Genomic DNA, 19,879 nt, shown 5'->3' with positions numbered 1-19,879 from the left:
CCACAGACTGTCAAAGCAATAAACCTGTAAAATGTACTGAAATATAACAGAGATAAGCCCAGATAAGATATCAAGCAGCTCCTTGGACTTGCTACATGTCGGTAAGGAGGGACTATTCCTTGAAAAATGGAGGAAGCAATAAAATGTGAAAACTGATCAGTTGCCACACAACACCAATCTTGTGTCTATGTTTTGCTGTTTGGTTTTTAGGCAACAGTCTTAGGCATTGTTATACTCTTATCAGTGGGGGACGCTCCATATGGGACGCAGGGGTGACACCCCCCTAATGCCAAACACATGGGGCTGGATTCAGGTAGAATTGCACATTTTTTACGGAGGCGCAGGGCAACGTTTTTGCCCTGCGCCCCCGCAAATTTTCTGCGCTGCCCTTGATTCACGGAGCAGTAGCTCCGTAAATTGCGTGGGCGCGCCTGTAAAATGCCCGGCCCCACCCCTGCGCAATTTAAATGATCCCGTAGGGGGCTGGAATCATTTAAATTAGGCGCGTTCCCGCGCCGATCGTAGAGCGCATGCTCCGTCGGGAAACTTTCCCGACGTGCATTGCGGCAAATGACGTTGCAAGGACGTCATTTGCTTCAAAGTGAACGTGAATGGCGTCCAGCGCCATTCACGATTCACTTACGCAAATTACGTAAATTTCAAATTTCGCGATGCGGGAACGACGGTTATACGTAACATTGGCTGCCCCTGCTATTAGCCTTACGCAAAAAACATCGTACGGAAACAACGTAAATTGCGTACGCAGGGCTCGCGCAACGTTGTGAATCGGCGTTAGTATGCAATTTGCATACTATACGCTGAGCACAACGGGAACGCCACCTAGCAGCCATCGCAAGAATGCAGCCTAAGATATGCGGGCATAAGAGACTTATGCCGCGCATATCTTAGGCTGCAGTCGGCGTAACAAGGTTCCTGAATCAGGAGCATTCGTTACGCCGGGGCAAGTAAGCAATTGCGCTGTGTAACTATGGTTACACAGGCACAATTGCTTCTTGAATCCAGGCCATGGATTCCAATGTTTTTTGTTTTTTTTTGAAGCATGGGATTAGAGCCTGATGCTCTAATTTGCTTAAAATAGAGTGGGCTTGGGGCACAGAGCACTGAGCCTGAGTCCATACATTTGTGTGACAATAGCAAATTAATATTCACCATTTCTTCCTGCTTCTCCCCATGGCCAATCAGGAAGCTGGAGAAGTGTGATTGGCTGAGATGAGAAGCGATCATATTGGCCGGGCAGGGGGGAGGATGTACAGTCAAGATTCGGGACTTGGGAGATGGCCACCCAGAGCGATCTATCAGTGCTCTGCATTGGCGCCAATTGAGAGCCCGACTGCGTAAGTACCAACTGCGGGTGGGTCCGGGGGGGTTTGATGGTTTGTTTGCCACAACGACCCCCCCTCCCACAGCTGGAGCATCATCCGTCACTGCTTCTTGTTCTAAACACAAGCAAGAATTAATTTTGGCAACCAAGCTGTTTGAGCCTAATGCCCCATACACACGATCGGAAATTCCGACAGCAAAAGTCCGATGTGAGCTTTTGAGTGAAAATTCCGATCGTGTGTAGGCTCCATCTGACTTTTTCTGTTGGAATTTCCGCCAAGAAAAGATTGAGAGCTGGTTCTGAAATTTTCCGACGGAAAATCCAATCGTCTGTAGCAATCCCGAAGCGCAAAAGTCCGACGCATGCTCGGAAACAATTTGACGCATTCTCAGAGGCATTGAACTTAATTTTCTCGGCTCATCGTAGTGTTGTAAGTCACCGCGAACTTGAGGCCGGACCGTTTTCACCGTACATGTCTGCCCGGGGATTTCTGTACGATGGCTGTACTAACCATCGTACAGAAATCCGCGCGTAAACAATACGCGGGGCGTGTCCACGGTGTCGCCGCAACAATGACGCGGTGTCGCCGCGACAATGACGCGGCGACGTGGGCGGGCCTGCCAGTTAAATGCTTCCACACATGCGTCAAAGTCATTCGACGCATGCGAGGGATGGCGGGCGCTCGGACATGTACGGTAGGTCTGTACAGACGACCGAACATGTCCGAGCGGGCAGGATTCCAGCGGACTGTTTTAAAACAAGTCCAGGAATATTTGTCTGCTGGAAAATGGCCCGGCGGGCAAATGTTTGCTGGAATCCTGCCCGCTCGGGCCTACACACGACCGAACATGTCTGCTGAAACTGGCCCGCAGTCCAGTTTCAGCAGACATGTTTGGTCGTCTGTATGGGGCCTGACGGACGAAAGTTCACAGAACTTTTGTGTGACCGTGTGTATGCAAGCCAAGCTTGAGCGGAATTCCGTCGGGAAAAAACACCCAAGGTTTTTCCGACGGAAAATCTGATCGTGTGTACGCGGCATAAGGCTGCAAAATTCTGTAGCCTCATACCTCAATGCCAAGCCTCATCCTCAGGATGTACCATCAGTAAGATGAAATCTTCCCTTACTAAAAAATGTTTTCTTCTCGTTCCCTAAAGCTCTGTTCACACCTAGGCGTATATATGCCTGTAGTGCGACGCCGCAGCAGCCCCTGAGACGCTGGAGGGATGATTTCACATTGCCCTCTATGGAGATGGTTCACATCTCCACGCCGAACGCCGTACGCCTGCCGCCTGAAAACAAGTCCCAGACCTTTTTTTCAGGCGGCTTTCAGCATTCGGCATAGGAGATGTGAACCATCTCCATAGAGGGGGTACAGCTGCATTCACAATCGCGGTACAAAACGCCGCAATTTGTCGCCACAATTTGCGGGACAAAACGCCGCGATTAGGTACACCAAGGTGTGAATGCAGCCTTAATCCTACTGCCTGCTCCCCATCCCAGGTGGCCCTCAACACTAGCTATTAGGCAACTTGGCAGATCAATTCACTCATCTCCAGGGCTTTTTTTCAGGGGGAACTTAGGGGAACTCAGTTCCACCACCTCTGGCTCAGACCCTTTGGTGCCTGCTCACCACAATCACTTGTAAACACAGAAGTCTGGTTTCTGTGTTTACAAGTGATAGCTCTGCACTCGGTGGCCCGGATCCGCAAACAAATTATGCCGGTGTATTTATTGATACGCCGCATAATTTTGAAAGTTCCCGCGTTTTATCTTTGTTTTGTATCCACAAAACAAGATACGACTGCATCTGGGCTAGATCCGACAGGCGTACGTCTTAGTACGCCGTCGGATCTTAGGTGCATTTTTCCGCTGGCCGATAGGTGGCGTTTCCGTCGAAATCCGCGTCGAGTATGCAAATTAGCTAGATAGGGCGATCCACGAACGTACGTCCGGCCGGCGGATTTTTTTTACGTCGTTTGCGTTCGGCTTTCTCCGGCGTACAGTTACCCCTGCTATATGAGGCGCAGCCAATGTTAAGTATGGCCATCGTTCCCGCGTCGAATTTAAAAAATGTTGCATCGTTTGCGTAAGTTGTTCGCGAATAGGGATTTGCGTAGAATGACGTCACCGTCGTAAGCATTGGCTTGTTCCGGTTTAATTTTGAGCATGTGCACTGGGGTACCCCCACGGACGGCGCATGCGCCATTCAAAAAAAACATTGGGCCATATTCTCAAACAAGTTACGTAGGCGTATCAACAGATACGCCTACGTAAGTCCGTTTCCTATGTTTAAGTGTATTCTCAAACTGAGATACACTTAAACATGCCTAAGATACGACAGCTTGCGCCGTTGTATCTTAGGCTGCAATATTTACGCTGACCGCTAGGTGGCGGTCAGCGTAGAATATGCAAATGACTAGTCACGCCGATTCTCGAACGTACGCTTGCCCGCCGTAGTGTTTTAACGTCGTTTCCGTAAGCGATACGCGGCGTAAAGATAAAGATGCCCCCTAGGTGGCGTACTCAATGTTAAGTATGGCCGTCGATCCCGCGTCGAAATTTCAAAATTAAACGTCGTTTACGTAAGTCGTCCGTGAATGGCGCTGGACGCCATTTACGTTACAGTCAAAACAAATGACGTCCGTGAGACGTCATTTAGCGCAATGCAAGTCGGGTAATTTACCCGACGGAGCATGCGCATTACGATCGGCGCGGGAGCGCGCCTAATTTAAATGATCCACGCCCCCTGCCTGGATCATTTGAATTAGGATGGCTTACGCGGGTGGACTTTACGCGATGCCGCCGCAAGTTTACAGGTAAGTGGTTTGGGAATCCGGCACTTGCCACTTAAACTTGCGGCGGCGTAACGTAAAGTACATACGTTCCGCCGCCTGAAATGTATGAGAATATGGCCCATTGTTTACATCGGGTCACAACGTATTTACATAAAACACACCCCCATCACATCGAATTGAATTGCGCGCCCTTACGCCGCCAAAGATACACTACGCCGCCGTAACTTACGGCGCGGATTCTTTGAGGACTCGGAAAAAAAAGTAAGTTACGGCGGCGTAGCGTATCTTAGATACGCTACGCCCGACGCAAATATGCGCAGATGTACGTGAATCTGCCCCTGTGTGTAGCCCCCTGAACTCAGCATTCTGTATGTAATGCAATCGTGGTATTTAATGCCCCTTTAAGACCCTTCTACTGTTTGTGAAATCTGAATGGGGTCGTGGTTGAGTTCCTGCACCTATTTTCTGAGAAAAAAAGCTCTGCTCATCTCTAATGATAAAAATACAACTTACTACTGGACTTATTCCAAAACTCCCAGGCCCCGTACTCACGACCAAACATGTCTGCTGAAACTGGTCCGCAGACCAGTTTCAGCAGACATGTTTGGCCGTGTGTTGGCCCGAGCGGACCATTTTGGGACGGATCGGACAGGTTTCCAGCGGACAACTGTTTCCCGGACTTGTTTTAAAACAGTCCGCTGGAAACCTGTCCGCCCGGACATGTACGGTCGTCTGTACAGACCTACCGTACATGTCCTGCCGCCCGCATCCCTCGCATGCGTCGAATGACTTCGACGCATGCGTGGAAGCATATTTAAGGCGGCCCGCCCACGTCGCCGCGTCATTGTCGCGGCGACACCGCGTCATCGACGCGGCGACACCGCGGACACGCCCCGCGTAATGTTTACGCGCGGGCTTCTGTTCGATGGTGTGTATAGCCATCGAACAGAAGTCCCCGGGCAGTCCCCGGCCAGACATGTCCGATGGAAACGGTCTGCAGACCGTTTTCATCGGACATGTCCTGCCGTGAGTACAAGGCCTCAGACTTAACTTCCATCAAGCTATGCAGGGCGTTACTCAGAACATACACCGATGTGTAGGCAAGGGAAGGTTTCCTGTCCTGTATTCCGAAAAGGGTAGACCAAATATTGAGTTCTTCTGTGCAGTTTACTGCGGCAACATTCTGGAAGCTTTCTAAAAACCCATTTTTGGTGGGGTTCTTCGTTAGACAGTTAAATACGTAAAACAAGAGCTCTTCCTGTATGGGGTCAGTTGGACGGGTAAATGAAGTGACTCCATTAATGAAAGCATTCACCCCCGGGATTAATTTCTGGGGCCATAGAAAAATTAAGCTGCAGTTTATTGCTGAAAAGTAGAACTCTAATCCATATCTTATATTATTCCAGGACTCATGGAGAACTAAAGTAATGTTTTCCTTAATAATCTGCAGTTTATCAAATAAAAAAAAGAAATTTGATAAATGGCCAATTACGATTACAACCTTAGCTGATGATTTCTGAATATTTTTCATTATCTCTATCGTATTATCCAGGTGATCAGCAAATAATATTGTATACTCAATACAGATCCCATGCTGGCTCATCATCTTACTCAGTTCTTCTATCTCCTGGTCACCACTGCCATCGATTGGTGCCACCAACCCAACCCAATTCCATCCGAAGTGCAGCAAACAGTTTATGATGGCAGCATAAAAAACACGATTATTTGATGTCATCCTGTATAAAGTTGGATACAATTTTCTGTCACTCAGGAGAGGGTCAGTGACTTGATAAATAATCTGTAAATTAAAAACGAGTTGCCAATCACCAACCTGAGATTACCTAAGGATCCTATACTTTGCCTATTCAGCTACACATCACCTCCTGATACTGCCTCTCTGATCAGGGGAAAAACATTGTCCTTGACCCAGGGGCGGACTGACCATTGAGTCACTCCGGCACTGCCCGAGGGCCCCATGCCACTAGGGGGCCCCATCAGGGTTGCCAGGCTCAGTAAAACCAGGGACAGTATGTAAAAATCTATTAGCCGCATTCAGAAAGACTTACAATGGCGTATCAGTAGATACGCCGTCGTAAGTCCGAATCCGTGCCGTCGTATCTTTAAGTGTATTCTCAAAATGAGATACGCTTCTCAGTTGCTAAGATACGACCGGCATAAGTCTCCTATGCCGTCGTATCTTAGCTGCCTATTTACGCTGGCCGCTAGGCGGGTGTACGTGGATTTACGCCTAGAATATGTAAATGAGCAACATATGCCGATTCACAAACGTACGTACGCCCGTCGCAGTACGATACAACGTTTACGTCAGGCGTTTTCAGGCGTAAAGATAAACCACCAAAGTATGGACGTTGGAACAGCCGTCGAATTTCACGTCGTTTGCGTAAGTCGTACGTGAATGGGGCTGGGCGTAGGTTACGCTCACGTCGAAAGCATTGACTATTTGCGACGTGATTTTGAGCATGCGCATTGGGATACGTCCACGAACGGCGCATGCGCCGTTCGTTAGGCGCGTCATTTATGTGGGGTCACGATTCATTACCATACAACACGCCCACTACCAGCCTACTTTGAATTACACGGGCTTATGCCGGCCCATTTACACTACGCCGCCGTAACTTAGGACACAAGTTCTTTGTGAATACGGTACCTGCCTCTCTAAGTTATGGCGGCGTAGTGTATCTGATATACGCTACGCTATGCCCGCAAAAACTTAAGCCAGTCTTTCTGAATCTGGCTATATGTTTTTTTTTTAGATATGTCCCCGATATGTCTGAAACCGACATGCTTTTGATGTGAAAATCTTAAGGGCTTATTGGAATCCCCAGATCCCGGCCCCCCCTATGTGAATGGGTATCGGGTACATTGTACCCCTACTCATTCACCCAAAAAATTGTAAAAAAAAATATAATGACAGGAGTACGTTTTTGACAATTCCTTTATTAAAAAAAAAAGTGTCCCGTGATGTAAATCCATCTTCAATCACTTCGCCGACGACCGAAAAAAAAAAGAGGAAAAACTCTGCCTCGATGGGAGGCGTCCCTGCGACTGCAGACTATTTTTGGCGAATGGGTAAGGTGTACAATGTACCCGATACCCATTCACATAGGCGGGGGAGGGCCGCATCTGAGTGCTTCCAGATTCCGATAAGCCCCCCACACATAGACCCCACAACCACTGGGCAAGGGTTGTGGGGAAGAGGCCCTTGTCCCCATCAACATGGGGACAGAGTGTTTTGGGGGGGACTTCAAAGCACCCTCCCCATGTTGAAGGCAGGTTAAGAAGGGGAGGGGCGCTCTCTCATCCCCGCTTTTCCTGCGACCTGCCAGGGTACGTGCTCGGATAAGGGTCTGGTATGGATTTTGGGGGGACCATTTTTTTTAATTTGGCACAGGGTTCCCCTTAATATCCATATCAGATCTGAATGACCTTGTAATGTACTGGGGAGGAGGAACTCATGCCATTCTTTTCAATTATATTTCTGTATATTACCGGGATCCGGCAATACATTACAACCACAAGCAGTTTTAAATTACATTTTTCCCTTTAGAAATGTAATTTTGCTGCTCTCATTCATTTCAACCTTACATAGTGTGGTCCGTGGACTCAGCCCCCTGAGCCATGATTGGCCAAAGGCACCCTGCCTTTGGCCAAACATGACTCTCAAAGCAAAGCATGCTGTGATTGGCCAAAGCATGCAGGTCAGGTGCATGGTTTGGCCAATCAGCAGCTGTCAAATTTGCACCGTCAAATTTCCCGCAAATTTCCAGAGAACGCCCCATAATGTTCTAAGTCTTAAGTTCTACTCGAACATCGGGCTTATCCCTACAGGCCAACTATTACTTATGTTTAGTTTAGTTTAGTTAATCATTACTTATCTTAATTGACATATACATTTTGCTCTCTATCTCTCTCGCCGTGGCGCGGCATGAGACAGAGACGCCCTTACCATCAAAGCTTCTTATACACACGATCATTTATCAGCATGAAAAAAAAAACTTTGTTTTTCAGCATGTCCAAAAAATGAAGTTTTCCCAACTTCATCATTAAAACGACGTTGCCCACACACCATCATTTTTAAAAAATGCTCTAGCAAAGCGCGGTGACATACAACACGTACGACGGCACTATAAAGGGGAAGTTCCATTCGCCTTTGGGCTGTTTTAGCTGATTCCGTGTTAGTTAAAGACGATTTGCCCTTTTCTGTCGGGTACAGCATGATGACTGTGCTTACTTCATTATGAACGGTAGTTTTACCAGAACGAGCGCTCCCATCTCATAACTTGCTTCTGAGCATGCACAGGTTTTTTATGTTGTTTTAGCCCACACACAATAATTTTTTACAACCCAAAAAACAACATTGTTTAAAACAACGTCAACTACTTGCTGACCAGCCGCCGCAGTTATACGGTGGCAGGTCGGCTACCCTGCGCGAGAGCCCGTAGCTATACGTCGGGCTCTCGAAGTGGCCACTAGGGGCGCGTGCGTTCCGCCGGAGGCGCACCCCCCACTCGTCCCTGACTCCTGTGCGCGGCGGGCACCCGCGATTGCTCGTTACAGAGCGAGGACCGGGAGCTGTGTGTGTAAATGTATGAACAGCGATCAGTCATTTCCCCTAGTGAGGCCACCCCCCCCTATAGTTAGAACCCAGGGAACATACTTAACCCCTTCCCCACCCCCTAGTGTTAACCCCTTCCCTGCCAGTGGCATTTTTATAGTAATCCAATGGTCCCAAAAATGTGTCAAAAGTGTCCGAAGTGTCTGCCATAATGTCGCAGTACCGGAAAAAAAATCGCTGATCGCCGCCATTACTAGTAAAAAAAAAATATTAATAAAAATACGATAAAACTATCCCCTATTTTGTAGACGCTATAACTTTTGCGCAAACCTATCAATGAACGTTTATTGCGATGTGGTGATCAAATACCACCAAAAGAAATCTCTATTTGTGGGAAAAAGAACACCAATTTTGTTTGGGAGCCACGTCGCACGACCGCGCAATTGCCAGTTAAAGCGACGCAGTGCCGAATCGCAAAAAGTGCTCTGGTCTTTGACCAGCAATATGGTCCGGGGGTTAAGTGGTTAAAAAATGCAGCATGTTAAAAAAAAAATCGGCGTTTTTCAGAACCTGAAAAATTATGTGCAGCCCACACATGATCATTTTAAATGACGTTTTTTGAAAAACTATGGGCCAGATCCACAAAAGAGATACGGCGGAGTAACTGCTGTTACTCCATCGTATCCCTTGTCCTAACTTTGGAACTGATCCACAGAAGCAGTTTTCCAAAGTTAGGCAGAAGATCCGGCATGTGTAATTGAATTACACTGCCGAATCTTAGGATGCAGTACCGCATCCGCCGCTGGGGGCATTTCGAGTCGAAATGCCGTTTCTAGTATGCAAATTAGCACTTAAGGCGATCCACAAAGCTTTCCAGCTTCGTTTTTTCGCCGTAAGTTTTATTTTGCAAGTGTAAAACTAGGGTTGGTGTTACAAAGTGTAAACTAGTCACACCATGTAAAAGCCCATTCCAGCGACGGCATTTGGTATGCATTCCTGAGGGAGAACTCCACGGCAATTTGTAAAAACAAAACCGGCATGGGTTCCCCCCCAGGAGCATACCAGGCCCTTAGGTCTGGTATGGGTTGTAAGGAGACCCCCCTACGCCGAAAAATCGACGTAGGGGGTCCCCCTACAATCCTACGCCGGCGTAGAGTGGGCGCATATTTACACTGGACGTATTTGGCGCTCCCATAGATTTTCTATTCACATATGCAAATGAGGGAGATACGCAGATTCACGAAAGTATTTGCACCCGGCACATAATATACACGGTTTGCGTAAGGCCCCATACACACGAGAGGATTTATCCGCAGATACGGTCCAGCGGACCGTTTCCACGGATAAATCCTCTCAAAGAAATCCGCTGATTTCGATGGGATGGAGTGTACACACCATCCCATTGAAATCCGCGCGGAAATCCTCTGCCGATGACGTGTCGCGCCGTCGCCGCGATTATGACGCGGCGACGGGCGCGACGCTGTCATATAAGGAATTCCACGCATGCGTCAAATCATTACGACGCGTGCGGGGAATCCCTTTGGACGGATGGATCCGGTAAGTCTGTACAGACGAGCGGATCCATCCGTTGGAATGGATTCCAGCAGATGGATATGTTGTGCAGCACAACAAATATTCGATCTGCTGGAATCCATCCCAGAGGAGATTTCTCCGCGGAAACAGATCCGCTGGCGTGTACACACCATAGGATCTATCCGCAGAAACCCATTTGCTGGGATTTATCTGCGGATAGATTCTATCGTGTGTACGGGGCCTCAGTCGTACGTCCAGGGTAAAGTTATTCCCCATATACGAGTCGCAACCCATGCAAAGGTATGGACCAGGGAACATAAGCCAACGTATTTTACGTAGTGTACGTTGGACGTGAATATGGCTGGGCGTAGGTTACGTTCACGCCGTAGGCAGTGATCCGGCATATCTTAGGCAGTTGTTCCGACGTGATTGTGAGAATGCGCACTGGGATGCGTCCACAGGACGGCGCATGCGCCGTTCGTTAGATGTATCTGTCTGGCACTCGGCCCACCATTTGCATGGGGTCATGCCTCATTTGCATGTCTCACGCCCACTTCCACCTACGCCGGCTTACGCCTTAGAAACCCAGCGCAGATTTGAGAGCAAGTGCTTTGTGAATTCGGTGCTTGCCTCTCTGCGCTGCGTCGGTGAAGCGTACAAAAGATACGCTACGGCGGCATAAATATGCGCCGATGTCTGTGAATCCGGGCCATTGTTTACTTCCAGCCTGGAATACATTTTTATTGTTATAAGCAACCATTTTTTACTGAATAAACCTGGTTCATTCAGTGTCTTTTGTTGTGATTAGCTGTGATTGGTCAAATCTAATCACATGGTACAGATGGGCTGTGATTGGCCCTGTACCATGTGATCACTGTGACCAATCACAGCTAGCAACACAATTGTATACAATCAGTGGCATGAAAGAGAGGCCATCTATTGTTTACAATTCTAATGTGATCTGCCGTGACTGGTCACAGCAATCACGTGACACTTGCAGCTGGCAGGTGTAGCGATCAGTCATTGGCTGTGACAGACTGTGCCGCTGCGCAGTGGCGCCAGATTCGTGTTCTGATAGGATGTAATTTTACTATAGGCTGGATGGGCAGGTGTAAATGAAAAGCACACAGGGCACACATTGCTCTGAGGCAGTCTGTGAGAGAGATCCACAATGAATAAGCACAGACATGTAAAACACGTTTAGTGGCCATCTGTGGACTGTGTGTATGTTTTTTTCTTTTTGCAATTCATGGAATAGCTTAATAAAGAAGCTGTTATATTCTTGTAGTGCCGCCACTTCCACTTTTGCATTTCTACTGGAGAAGATGTTAACCACTTGCCAAACGGGTCACACCGATATACGTCGGCAGACTGGCACGCACGTACAGGCACATTAACGTACCGGTACGTCGCCTATAAGGAGCAGCGTTGTGGGCACGCGCTCGCCCACCGCGTGCTCCGTGAGTGTGATCGCGGGTCCTGCAGACTCGATGTCCACGAGGATACCCGCGATCGTCTCACGGAGAAGAAGAAGGGGGAAATGCTAATGTAAACAAGCATTTCCCCCATTCTTCCTAGTGACAGGACACTGATCACCGCTCCCTGTAATCAAATCAGGAGCGGTGATAAGTGTTGTGTCACATGTAGCCCCCCCCTACAGTTAGAACATATCCCTAGGACACACTTAACCCCTTCAGCGCCCCCTCCTGGTTAACCCCTTCACTGCCAGTCACATTTACACAGTAATAAGTGCATATTTAATATTTATAGCCGGGGATTCTTTTCTTAAACAATAGGTGCTGGTACTTAACCAAGACCCCACAAAACCCCTCCCCTACACACACACACCAAATCACATCAAATAGTGGGTGTGGTCAGTCAAATTTCACGATCAGTAGGAGGGTCTTACAGGGGCATTAAATACCAGGATTGAATTATATACAGAGTGCAGAGTTCAGAGCTGTCACTTGTAAACACAAAAACCGGACTTCTGTGTTTACAAGTGATTGTGGTGAGCAGGCACCAAAGGGTCTGAGCCAGAGGTGGTGGAACTGAGTTCCACCAAGTTTCCCCTTAAAAAAAGCCCTGTTTATAACACTGATCGCTGTGTAAATGTGAATTGTCCCAAAATAGCGCAAAAAGTGTCCGCCATAATGTCGCAGTCACTATAAAAATCGTTAATCGCCGCCATTACTAGTAAAAAAAAAAGATTAATAAAAATGCCATAAAACTATCCCCTATTTTGTAAACGCTATAACTTTTGTGCAAACCAATCAATAAATGCTTATTGTGATTTTTTTTACGAAAAATATGTAGAAGAATACGTATCGGCCTAAACTGAGGAAAAAAACGTTTTTTTATATATTTTTGGGGGATATTTATTATAGCAAAAAGTAAGAAATATTGTTTTTTTTTTCAAAATTGTCGCTCTATTTTTGTTTATAGCGCAAAAAATAAAAACCGTAGACATGATCAAATACCACCAAAAGAAAGCTCTATTTATGGGAAAAAAAGGACGCCAATTTTGTTTGGGAGCCACGTCGCACGACCACGCAATTCCCATATAAATTGGCGCAGTGCCGAATTGCAAAAGGTGCTCTGGTCTTTGGCCAGAGAAATGGTCCGGAGCTGAAGTGGTTAAAAAAACAGATTGATGGTAAACCTTCAAAAAAAAATGAATGGACCACTTACCTGTGTGTACCGATACAGACTAAGTAGCTGGGCCATGGCTTGACTTGAATGTAGACTGGAGTCACCAATAAAACCAGCCACTTCCCCGTGTCTCCTACAGGAATAATTAGGAGCCTCCTTGGTTTTTCCAGACAATATCTTCAGGACACATCCCAAGGTTCTCTTTGGGTGTCCACAAGTATCAAATATATGATAACCCAGAGTAACGTTGGGTAGAAAATCGGGGTCCTTGTTTATTTCATCAACAGCAAAGATCATCACCAAGATGCTCTTGTACTCTTCAATGTCAAGGCTGTGGGGAATGAAGAACTATTACAAACGACAATGGAATGGTCTTGGTACCGTGGAGAGCACCGGTTTTCCCTTTTCAAAGTATTTTTCCCGTTTTATCAATTTAAAGGAGTTGTAAAGGATTTTTTTTTGCTGAAATGACTGTTTACAGGGTATAGAGACATAGGCCCAGATTCACAGACATCGGCGCATATTTATGCGGGTGTAGCGTATCTAATGTACGCTACGCCGACGCAGCGCACAGATGCAAGCACTGGATTCACAAAGCACTCGCCCCCAAATCTACGCTGGGTTTCCTCGGCGTAAGCCAGCGTAAAGGCCCCGTACACACAAGAGGATTATCCGCTGGAAACGGTCCTCCAGACCGTTCCCGCGGATAAATCCTCTGGCGGATTTTGATCTGATGGTTGTACTAACCATCAGATCGAAATCCGCGCGGAATCCATCCGCGGTGACGTGTCGCACCGTCGCCGCGATGATGACGCGATGTGCGCGACGCTGGAAGGTAAAGACTTCCCACGCATGCGTCGAATCATTACGACGCATGCGAGGGAGGGGATCGGACGGATTGATCCGGTGAGTCTGTACAGACCACCGGATCAATCCGCTGGACAGGATTCCAGCGGATAGATTTCTTAGCATGCTAAGAAATTTTTATCCGCTGGAAATCCATCGGCCCGAAAAATATCCGCGGATAGATATCCGCTGGGCCGTACACACCACAGGATCTATCCGCTGGAACTGATCCGCGGATAAATACCAGCGGATAGATCCTCTCGTGTGTACGGGGCCTAAGTGGAAGTGGGCGTGAGCCATGCAAATGATGGGCCCAGTGACAGAAAAGTACTTAAAATGAACGGCGCATGCGCCGTCCCAGGGGTGCAACCCAGTGCGCATGCTCAGAATCACGTCAAAACTACTCCCTAAGATACGTAGAATCACTGCCTAAGACGTGAACGTAATCTACGCCCAGCCCTATTCACGTACTACTAAGTAAACGGTGTAAAATACGATGGCTGTGTTCCCTGGTCCATACCTTTGCATGAGTTGCGCCTCATAGATGGGGAATAACTATACGCCGGACGTAAGCCTTACGCAAACCGTGTATATTATGCGCCGGGTGCAACTACATTTGTGAATCGACATATCTCCCTCATTTGCATATTTGCAATGAGGCGGCCAGCGTAAATATGCACCCACAATACGCTGGAGTAGGAAAGTTACATCGGTCGGATGAAGCCTATTTTCAGGCGTATCTAGTTCTGTGGACACGGCGCACAGATACGACGACGCATAGTTACACTTACGCGGCGTATATCGAGATACGTCAGCGCAAGTGCTTTGTGAATCCGGGCCATTATAGTTAACCAGTTACCGACCGCCCACTGTATATGTACGTCCTCTTTTTAAAGATGGATATCTCGGTAACAGCAGCAGCTGCTGCCACAACCCAGGTATCCATCTTTTCAGTGGGCGGTCCGGTAAACGATAACGGCGGTCTCCGCGGAGGATTCGCCGCGAGATTGCCGTTATCGGTGGCGAGAGAGGGCCCCCCACTCCCGCCGCTCTCCTGTGCCCTCCGCCGCTTACCGGAGCCGTCGGTAGCGGCGGAGGAGATCGGGTGCTGCTGCCTGATCAGTGAGGACTCAAGTGAGGGCAAGATGGCCCCCACCCGTCCTCATAGCTTTGCTGGGTGGAATGTGACGTCAAAACATCAGTCCCGCCCAGCGTCTTAAAGAGACAATTTTTTTGTTGTCATTTTTTTAAATGACAACATTTTCCATTTTTTTTTCTTGCATTTAAGCCCAAATATGAGATCTGAGGTCTTTTTGACCCCAGATCTCATATTTAAGAGGACCTGTCATGCTTTTTTCTATTACAAGGGATGTTTACATTCCTTATAATAGGAATAAAAGTGATAATTTTTTTATTTTATTATTTCAGTGTAAAAAATTATAAAATCAATAATAATAAATAAGAAAACAAAAAAAAATATTTAGAAAACGCCCCGTCCCGACGAGCTCGCGCGCAGAAGCGAATGCATACGCGAGTAGCGCCCGCATATGAAAACGGTGTTCAAACCACACAAGTGAGGTATCGCCGCGATCGTTAGAGCGAGAGCAATAATTCTAGCCCTAGACCTCCTCTGTAGCTCAAAAATGCAACCTATAGAATTTTTTAAACGTCGCCTATCGAGATTTTTATGGGTAAAAGTTTGACGCCATGCCACGAGCGGGCGCAATTTTTAAGCGTGACATGTTGGGTATCATTTTACTCAGCGTAACATTATATTTCACAATATATAACAAAATTGGGCCAAATTTATTGTTGTCATATTTTTTAATTCAAACAAGTGAATTTATTAAAAAAAAAGTGCGCTTGTAAGACCGCTGCGCAAATACGGTGTGACAAAAAGTATTGCAATGACCGCCATTTTATTCTCTAGGGTGTTATAAAAAAATATATATAATTTTTGGGGGTTTTAAGTAATTTTCTACCAAAAAAAATGTTTTAGTCTTGTAAACACTGAATCTGAAAAACACCTTCTGTCCTTAAGTGGTTAACTGATTCCTTTTAAAAATGATTAAAAATAGATAAACATCAATCATATAATGTACCTGCAGTTTCTAGTTTCGTTTTTGCATGTTGTTTCCTGCTTCTGTGATGTACAGAGCCAATAAAGGGAGGTGATAGTTTGGAAAACAAAACTGATTGGTGCTGTGGGGTTTTAGACGCACAGTAATCACACCTCCTTGATTAGTGACCACAGAGATAAAGCTCCCAGCACTGTGGTTATCAGGAAACAGACAACCAGGAAGTGTGGAGATCAGAGAAGAATTACAGCAAATTGAGAGCAAAAACGAACAATGAGGACATGAAAACAGCACTGCATTAAGGTAAAGGAAGCTATTAAGATAAAAAATAATCCTTTACAAACCCTTTAAGGAACACAGGTACCGGAAGTTTAGCTGTCTGATTTGAAGCTTTATGTGAAAAAGAGATACAAATAAGTTTTGCAGATACAATAGTAACATTGAGCAAATGAGTATGAAATGAAAAAATAAATAAAGAGGAAATTGAAAAAATATACTGTATATACTCGAGTATAAGCCAAGTTTTTCAGCACATTTTTTTGTGCTGACAATTCCCTTCTCAGCTTATACTCGAGTCTGTGTCTGTAGCCTAATCCCCCGGCGCTGGGTTACATTCAGTGTGATCGGTGGCCGTGCAGTGTAACCAAGCGCCGCCTCCTCCTCCTCGTCAGGCTGAACACTGACTCACACCGGCAATCATTGACGTTCTATTTCCCATCCATCCGGGATGAGAGAGGGAACACAGCTGATCTCACTGCTCCCCCTTCTCCCCCTCCCCTCTATTGTGTGCTACTCACACCGGCAATCATTGACGTTCTATTTCAGGTCCTTCCGGGATGAGAGAGGGAACACAGCTGATCTCACTGCTCCCCCTTCTCCCCCTCCCCTCTATTGTGTGCTACTCACACCGGAAATCATTGACGTTCTATTTCCCATCCATCCGGGATGAAAGAGGGAACACAGCTGATCTCACTGCTCCCCCTTCTCCCCCTCCCCTCTATTGTGTGCTACTCACACCGGCAATCATTGACGTTCTATTTCCCATCCATCCGGGATGAGAGAGGGAACACAGCTGATCTCACTGCTCCCCCTTCTCCCCCTCCCCTCTATTGTGTGCTACTCACACCGGCAATCATTGACGTTCTATTTCCCATCCATCCGGGATGAGAGAGGGAACACAGCTGATCTCACTGCTCCCCCTTCTCCCCCTCCCCTCTATTGTGTGCTACTCACACCGGCAATCATTGACGTTCTATTTCCCGTCCGTCCGGGATGAGAGAGGGAACACAGCTGATCTCACTGCTCCCCCTTCTCCCCCTCCCCTCTATTGTGTGCTACTCACACCGGCAATCATTGACGTTCTATTTCAGGTCCTTCCGGGATGAGAGAGGGAACACAGCAGAATTTTTTTTTTTATAAAAATTCCATAAAACTATCCCCTATTTTGTAAACGCTATAAATTTTGCGCAAACCAATCGATAAACGCTTATTGTGATTTTTTTTTACCAAAAATATGAAGATGAATATGTATCGGCCTAAACTGAGGAAAAAAAATGTTTTTTTTTTATATCTTTTTTGGGGATATTTATTATAGCAAAAAATAAAAAATATTGCATTTTTTCAAAATTGTCGCTCTATTTTTGTTTAAAAATAAAAACCGCAGAGGTGATCAAATACCACCAAAAGAAAGCTCTATTTGTGGGAAAAAAGGACGCCAATTTGGGAGCCCACGTCGCACGACGTCGCAATTGTCAGTTAAAGCGACGCAGTGCCGAATCGCAAAAAGCAGCCAGGTCCTTTACCTGCATATTGTTCCGGGTCTTAACCGGTTAAAGTCGTACCTGAATGTTATACAGTGCAACAGTTGTCCTTTATCACTGGTCAAAGCCAATGCGTTATCTAAGTTGCATTAAAATTGAACTCAAAAGTCGGCGCAACTTTGAAGTGTGAATGGAGCCTAACAGATGAATAGAAACAAGTAAACACAAGGGGGCAGATCCACAGAGAGAGTACGCCGACGTATCTACTGATACGCCGGCGTACTTTCAAATTTCCCGCGTCGTATCTTTGTTTTGAATCCTCAAAACAAGATACAACGGCTTCTGGGTTAGATCCGACAGGTGTACATCTTTGTACGCCTTCGGATCTTAGATGCAATACTTTGGCGTCCGCTGGGTGGCGTTCCCTTCGTTTTCCGCATCGAGTATGCAAATGAGCTATTTCCGACGATCCACGAACGTACGAGCGGCCGGCGCATTCCTTTACGTCGTCTCTAGTTGGCTTTTTTCGGCGTATAGTTAAAGCTGGTGTTTTGCGGCGTACTCAATGTTAAGTATGGCCGTCGTTCCCGCGTATAATTTCAATTTTTTTTTTGCGTAAGCCGTTCGTGAATCGGGATGGACGTAATTTACATCCAGGTCAAAACCAATGATGTCCTTGCGACGTCATTTTGCGCAATGCATGGCAGGAAATTTAGGGACGGCACATGCGCAGTTCGTTCGGTGCGGGGACGCGCTTCATTTAAATGAAACACGCCCCCTACCCGCCCAATTTGAATTCCGCGCTGCTACGCCGCTTGAGATACACTACGCCGCCGTAACTTACGGCGCAAAATCTTTATGGATTCAAACCAAAGCCAGGAAAGGTACGGCGGCATAGCGTATCTCAGATACGATGCGCCGGGGCAGATCTTTGTGGATCTGCCCCAAGCTGTTTTCTCATCGAAAAGAAACAAAACAATGGTTTTCCTGACGGAATTCCTCTCAAGCCTGCCTTGCACACACACGGTCACACAAAGGTTCTGTGAACTTTTGACTGCCAAGTTCGCGGTGACGTACAACACTACGACAAACCAAGAAAGTGAAGTTCAATGCTTCTGAGCATGCGTCGACTTGATTCTGAGCATGCAGGTTTTTTTTTTTTTCCTGTCGGAAAAGCATACAGACAAACGTTTTTCTTGCTAGGATTTTTTCCTGATGGGAAAAAAGAGATCCTGCTCTTTTTTTCCCCGATAGTTTTCCTTGTGGGAAAAAGTCCGATGGAGCATACACGCGGTCGGGATTCCTGACCAAAAAGCTCTCATCGCAGTTTTTCCCCACGGGAAAACCGCTCGTGTGTACGGGGCATAACATTTGTGAAATGTCTTTACCATTACAGAACAAGTCCACTTGAATGTGACTTTCTACCACTAGATATTCGATGACTTGGACAAATGAGAACCTTCACAGACATATTCTTAAATAAAAAAAAATTGTGTTTAACCACTTAAGCCCCGGACCAAAATGCAGCTAAAGGCCCCGGCCAGGTTTTGCGATTTGGCACTGCGTCGCTTTAACAGACAATTGTGCGGTCGTGCGATGTGGCTCCCAAAAAAATTTACGTCCTTTTTTTCCCACAAATAGAGTTTTCTTTTGGTGGTATTTGATCACCTCTGTGGTTTTTATTTTTTGCGCTATAAACAAAAATAGAGCGACAGTTTTGAAAAAAATTCAATATTTTTTACTTTTTTCTATAATAAATATCCCCCAAAAATATATAAAAAAACATTTTTTTTCCTCAGTTTCAGACGATACGTATTCTTCTACATATTTTTGGTAAAAAAAATCGCAATAAACGTTTATCGGTTGGTTTGCGCAAAATGTATAGCGTTTACAATATAGGGGATAGTTTTATTGCATTTTTATTAATTATTATTTTTTTACTTGTAATGGCGGCGATCGCGATTTTTTTCGTGACTGCGACATTATGGCGGACACTTCGAACAATTTTGACACATTTTTGGGACCATTGTAATTTTCACAGCAAAAAATGCATTTAAATTGCATTGTTTATTGCGCCATTCGTAAAAAACGTCAATCACGTCGGGTCACGATTCATTTGCATAAAACACGCCCACCTCTTCACAATTTGAATTAGGCCGGCACATTTACGCTACGCCGCCGTAACTTAGGACGCAAGTGCTTTGTGAATACAGCACTTGCCTCTCTAACTTACGGTGGCGTAGCGTAAATACGATACGCTACGCCGGCTGAAACATACGCCGCCCTTTCATGAATC

General features: G+C 46.4%; 1 protein-coding gene across 1 annotated transcript in view; it reads right to left on the bottom strand.

Moving 5' to 3' along the window:
* LOC120933169 (vomeronasal type-2 receptor 26-like) overlaps positions 1-19,879 on the bottom strand; it is a 55,619-nt gene that overhangs the window by 16,218 nt on the left and 19,522 nt on the right. The window contains exons 4-6 of the mRNA XM_040346616.1: positions 16,188-16,213; positions 12,939-13,230; positions 5,173-5,969 (exon numbers count right to left, since the gene is read on the bottom strand). Of these exons, the coding sequence (XP_040202550.1) occupies positions 5,173-5,969; positions 12,939-13,230; positions 16,188-16,213 (1,115 nt within the window). The remainder of the gene's footprint in view (positions 1-5,172; positions 5,970-12,938; positions 13,231-16,187; positions 16,214-19,879) is intronic.

This window comes from Rana temporaria, chromosome 1 (genome assembly GCF_905171775.1).
Source record: "Rana temporaria chromosome 1, aRanTem1.1, whole genome shotgun sequence".
Taxonomy (NCBI): domain Eukaryota; kingdom Metazoa; phylum Chordata; class Amphibia; order Anura; family Ranidae; genus Rana; species Rana temporaria.
The sequence above is the reverse complement of the archived record's forward strand: the minus strand, read 5'-3'. Positions and strand labels throughout refer to the sequence as shown.